Source organism: Sminthopsis crassicaudata, chromosome 2 (genome assembly GCF_048593235.1).
Source record: "Sminthopsis crassicaudata isolate SCR6 chromosome 2, ASM4859323v1, whole genome shotgun sequence".
Classification (NCBI taxonomy): domain Eukaryota; kingdom Metazoa; phylum Chordata; class Mammalia; order Dasyuromorphia; family Dasyuridae; genus Sminthopsis; species Sminthopsis crassicaudata.
This window is the reverse complement of record NC_133618.1, coordinates 608194808-608200807: the sequence shown is the minus strand read 5'-3', so window position 1 is coordinate 608200807 and position 6000 is coordinate 608194808. Positions and strand designations below refer to the sequence as shown.

Genomic DNA, 6000 nt, shown 5'->3' with positions numbered 1-6000 from the left:
ATTGAAAGGAGACTTAAGAGAGATGAAGGAAAAGGTGAATGGGTCCTGGTGTAACCCAAGATATAAATGACTACAAAATTCTGAAGAATAAATTTCCCATGAAGCCCTATAATCTACCTCTGTGTAAAGTGACTCAGGGTTCAAAAGTTAAATTATTTACAAGAAGCCCATCTTCACAAGGTTGCCATAATGTAAAGAATGCTTTGACCTAAGCTACATCTATCATGTCCTGGAGCAGAGTGAGAAGCTTGTGATCTCTGTCAGTGGATTAGTACACCAGTGATTCTATGTGGACTTCGAGGTCCCTGAGACCCTTTTGGGAGGTCTTTAAAATCAAAACTTTTTTTTTCCATAATAATACTAAGATGTCATTTGCCTATTAAAATACTCCTCCCATTTCCTACTGCATATCTGCATGAGGCCAGATTTCCTTCATATACTTCAATCAAAACAACATATTGAAGAATATTAAATGCAGAAGCATATAAGAGAATCCAGATGTGTTCTATTAAACCGACATTAAAGGGATTTGCCAAGACATATAAAACTATGCCACTCCTCTCTGGTTTTTTTTTTGTTTGGAAAACAATTTTTTTCCATAAAAAATTTTATGTTGACATGTAAGAATTTTAATTATTATTTTCAAATTCTTTACTAATTATGAATTTATTTAATCAATATTTTTTAAATCAGCCATTTTAATTCCAAATAGAGTAAATATCAATATATAGAATCCCTAGAATCAAAAGCTCTTTATTTTTAAGCATGTGAAAAGGTCCTGAGACTAAAAAAAATTTAAGAACGCCTAATTTAGGCCAATAAAGTTCTGGATCTTAGAACCATAAAAGAGCAGTGATAATACATTAGACTCCAAGTTGGCAGTGACCTGGAGATCTAGTGCCACTTCTGACATTTACCGACTGTGTGGTCTTAGGCAAGTCAGTTGCCTCAAGCAGAGCCTCTGTCTATAAATTATAATATAGTTGCTAGTCAGCTTTGGTAAAAAGAGTTTCCTCCCTACCTTAATGAAATGACAGGTTTAGACAATTAGTAATAATAAAACTGATATTTCTATAGCACTTGAGGGTTCACACATATTTTCTCATTTGATCTTCATGACAGTCCCATGACTTAGGTACCGCCTGTCTTATTGTATTAATTATAGAGATGGAAATAGAGGCATTGAAAAGGTATTCAGGGGCCACAGTGTTAGTCCGAATTCACACTCAGGTCTCTCTTGACTGAGCCTAGTATTCTTTCTTTTATACATGCTGTCTCTCATTCCTGTAATGCTATAATAATAATGTTAATAAATAGCTGGCATTGGTAAATAATTTTAAAGTTTGCAAAGTGCATTTAATACTAGCTAGACTTTACATAGTGCTTTAATGTTTGCAAAGCATTTTGCAAATATCTCATTTGATTCTCACAGCAATCTTGAGATGGGGTGCTTTTATTATCTTTTTTTTTAAACAGGAGAGTGAGATAGACAGAGATTGAATAACTTACCTAGAATCACACAGCTAATAGTGTCTGTAGATGAATTTCAACTGATCTCTCTATCCAATGCTCTATCCAGCCCATCATCTAGCTGCTTGTGTTAATTCAGTTGATTCCCATGATTCCATGCTAACATTGTCCCACTTTCACAGATGAGGAAACTGAGACTCAAAGAATAGAGACTTACCTGCTATCACATGGCTACCATGACTGAAGCAGGATTTGAATTATCATCTTCCTGACTCCATATTTAGCACTCTATCTACTATGTTTCCTAGCTGCCAACTCTAATGTACAATCCAAAGTATTCCCTCTCTCTCTTAGTATCCACAACACACTTGGGAGATGGAGTGTCCTCTTTGAGAAGCAGCAAGATGATCAGTGTCACTGAATTGTTTGGAGGTAAATAACTAGAAAGGTCCCTCGCCCAGAATTCAGGTGCAGGCTATAAATCCTTATTAGAATAGCATCCCAGAAGAAGCAGCCCAGACTGATGGGAAAACAAACATAGTTGAAGGAGTTGGATGAAGAATGCTGGATTGGGAATTATTGGCTGAAGGAAATAGGTATTAGGGGAAACGTCCAATTCCTTCATCTGATTTGTATTTCCCCATGTTCCACTAACCTTCTGTTAAAGTGCCCTCTACTCAGTATATGGCTCGAAATCTCCCAAGCATTAAGTCTGGTTCAATGATTTCCACTCCTCCTATTCGGTTCTTCACTCTCCCTCCTTTATCTTGGAATAATTGGCTAGGTTATCTTGGTACCCAGGCCTGGCAGGATTGGCTGTGAGGGGGAGCTGAGATAGAAGTGGACAACATTCAGTCATCATCATAATGCCCCTTTTCACCCAGCACCTTGTCCAGTATCATAAAGTCAGATCTTCGAGAGATTTTGGAAAGCGTGTAACGTGTAACTGAGCTCCAGGGATCAGAAGTGACACATCCATAGTCTCCCAGGTGCTAGGAGAATTTGAAGCCAGGTCTCACCACCAAGTTCAGCACTTTTTCCACCACATCGTGCTATCTCTCTTAAGTGCTATTTTTTTGTATTCTGTTTACATATTCTGTTATTTATGATGCCTGACTGTGCACTCATGATTTCTAGAAATAAAGGCAACTCTCTGAGCAAAATTTTCCCAGTAGAAACTTGTGGCTAAGCATGCTCAGTGAGTTGCCTAGAATCAGAGGGATCCAATCCAGAGGCCACTTCGGGTTTTAACAGGAGCTAGAACAGGAAGTTGGAGAAGGGAGGGATTAGGGAGAATAGAGTTTGTGGCTCAGTGCCTAATGAGCTTCTCTTGTCTGTCTTTTACTCACTGCTGTGAGAAACTGAGGCTGATTACAAAGAACCTTTGGGCGCTGGGTTGGGCTCTGTGGCTAGGCTGCAGGGGGAAGTGGGGGGGGGGGAGAGTGAGGTCAGCAAAAGGGGAGAAATAGTAAAGGAAAAGGAGATCAGGAAGGAATGGGCAGATTAGAAAAGAGAGAGGGACAGAAAGTGACAGGAAGTGTAAGTCATGCTTTGAGTGCCACTGATACTGGTTTTCTCATATTCATTTAGTTCGTTTTACATAAAGAGAGCAGATCTAATGGTGCAGTTAGAGAACAGAGTAATTATTATTATCCTGGAGTGGAAATCTCCTAAGAGGTCCCCCTCTTCTGTTATCCCAGGCCCCCCAATTTATCAACTCTGCTTTGGAACTAAGAGGTCTGTTGCTTCCTCTGGGGGTGGAGAGGAGGAGGTGTGGAGAAGATGCAGTCTCACATCCCTCAGAACTGAGAATTTCAAGATGAGTGCAACCACATTAACTCTGGGGTTTACAGAGGCAACAGCTGGGGGGTGAATTGGTTCTAAAGCGGTTTTTGATTTTGTGAAACATTGCCAGAAGATGAATCTGGAGATATCTGACGCCAGGTTTGAGTTGCAGCTCTCTAGATCACCTCTTACCAGGTTTGCCCCTTTCCTCTTAGCTTCCCCAGAACCCTGTCCCCATGGTCCCAGACCTTAGATAGTGGTTCAGATTGTCAGTTACATATCTGAGGCGGAAGAAATAGGGCATAAGTGGGTGGGAGCCAGTGGCAATTTTCTAAACTATGCATGTGCAAAGATTGCGGTCGGGGCACTAAGGGTGTATTCACTGAGTATCACTACCAGCCCAAGGCTGTGATACACACACTTCAAACAAGATCACTGCCCTCATCTCGAAAAACTAAACAATCGAAAGTGACTTTTTTTTTAAAGATCTAGAAGGGACCCGCCTTCCTAGCCCAAGCTCCTTCATTTTATTTATTTAGTGAAAGGTGAGCCTCAATTTGATTGATTTAGTCAAGGTCTGCGGAGGGAACTCCCTTTCTCAAAGTAGATCTGTTCTCGTTCTTTTAAAAAATCTTTACAGAGTAGCCTGAGGCACTGACAAGTTAAGTGTCTAGCTCCAAGTCTCCCAGGCAGTATCAGGAAGGATTTGAATCCAGGCTGTCTAGACTGGCCAGCTCTGTGGTTAGTCCTTACAACACGCTGCCCATCTTCCCCTTTACTTCACAGATAAGGAAATCGAAGCCTGGACAGATGGTGGCTTGCTTAAAAACACGTAGAGAATTAGAGAAGAATCAAGGCCCTGTCCAGCGTTCTTCCCGTCACTAAAAATTCTAAATCCCCAAACTGAAGGTCCTTTTATTTCATTTTTCGGTTGGTGGAGTTTTAACTCACTCAGCAGAGGCCTCTTCTCCCCGACTTCTGAACTGTTTATGCCAGTCAGGATCGCTAAATTTAATTGTCTTCAACTGAAGAAGTATTGAAGTTTAGTTAGATAGTCTGGGTTTCGGGGAAAAAATCAACTATTACTATGCTTAATAGAACTGATTCTTCAAGGGTTAAAACGCAAATACCGGTGCAACTCCACCCTTCCTCTCCCCACCCTTCCTCACCTTGCGGACCAGGAGGGTGGCGGGTCTCAGCCTGCCCGAACCTCCCGCTTAGAGCCTGGGGCTCCCTGGCCGGGGTGGAGGGGGGATGCGGGGCTGGGAGGGGGCAGCCCACGGGATTCTCCTGGGTCTTTACCCTGTGCGTTCCTAAATTACCCCGGTCCTGGAAAGCGCTCCGTTTTCTTCCCCAATATGAACCCACGTGGCGAGGTGCCCCGGTTTGACCCCGACGACGAAGACCTGGTTAGGGCCAGGAAGAGCGGGGGCACTGGGTCTGGGCTGGGGCGAGGGCAAAGGCGAGGGCGGGGACGGGGGCGGGAGCAGACAAGCTGGGGCTGGGCGGAGCCGCAGCTGCGGTGGCCCCAGCCCCTGCTAAGCGGACCCGGGACTGAGCTGCGCTGCTCTCTAGTTCGCTAGCTCCCGTCCGCTCCCCGGTAGCTAGCTCCCAGAGCAGTCCTAGTCCTTTCCTTGTTGGACTTCTCACTTGGGCTGGGAAACATGAACACGGAGAAGATTGTCATCCAGGGACCGGGACCCTGGGGTTTCCGCCTCGTAGGAGGAAAGGACTTCGAGCAGCCCCTCGCCATTTCCCGGGTAAGGTCCCGACCGGGCTGCGGTGCCTGCCCTGGGGCCGCGCAGAGGCACCGGGGTGGAGGACAGTGCTGGGGCTGAGCGGAGAGGATAGTGTGGAGATAGGGGAAGACCCGGGCACTCTCCCGGGAAACTTGGGAGCTCCCGGAGCAATCAAAAGGTCTGATCCCCGGGGCTGGGAGCCGACAGCATTGTCCCCTTAGCCCCTGGCCGCGGCGACCCGGGGCTCCCGGCTCCTCCCCCTGTCCCCGAGCCAGATTCCTGCGCTCCAGGTGCGGCTGTTGCAATCGGACCTGGGGCAGGGGACGAGCGCGCCCTGGGCGAGGAAGTGCGCTGCTGTTCGTCCCGACTTTCTCTTCGAATAATGTCCCCCGAATGGGGTTGGGCCGGGTTGGGGAGAGTCGGGGCTCATACCCTCGGGGGAAAGACTAAGTAAACTAGTTGTCCTTCCTGACAAGTGAGTGGCTTGGGAGGGCGGCTGTGAGTGACTGTCTTATCTGCTCGGTCCATCAATCACCACTATTTACCGAGCGGGAGATTGGGGTGGGGTAGGGGTGCTGTTCCCAGCTCCTCGGAGCGGAACGTTAATTTCCTTCCCAACTTTGTTAGATGGAGCGAGTTGACTGAAGTGGCCGAAGCTCGCACACCTGCGTTTTAAGGCTGAATAATAGAATGTGTGTTTTCTCTTCACACTCCTCCCCCAACTGGTTTTTGTTTGGGTTTGTTCGTTTATTTATTACTGTCTTCCATCCTTTCTACCCCAGGCATTGTCCCCAAGTGGGAAAGTCATCTTCCCCAAAATGGCAAAACTAGCTTATCTTCTGCTTTCCAAAGGGAGACTTCGGGCTCCAGGAGAAAGACCACCCCTGGCTCTCTCCTGAATTAAATGGCATCACTGATGATTAGTAGGTACCTCTGAGCAAGTCACTTCTTATTATTCCCTCTGGTCTCAGTTTCCTTATCTGTAAAATAAAGATGAGAGAGTGGG

The 6000-nt window shown here is 45.6% G+C and overlaps 1 protein-coding gene across 1 annotated transcript in view; it reads left to right on the top strand.

Annotated features, from left to right (window-relative positions):
- The first annotated feature begins 4737 nt into the window (after window positions 1-4737).
- PDLIM1 (PDZ and LIM domain 1) overlaps window positions 4738-6000 on the top strand; it is a 48662-nt gene continuing 47399 nt past the window's right edge. Inside the window, exon 1 of the mRNA XM_074295927.1 lies at window positions 4738-5015. Within this exon, the coding sequence (XP_074152028.1) occupies window positions 4920-5015 (96 nt within the window). The 5' untranslated portion in view covers window positions 4738-4919. The remainder of the gene's footprint in view (window positions 5016-6000) is intronic.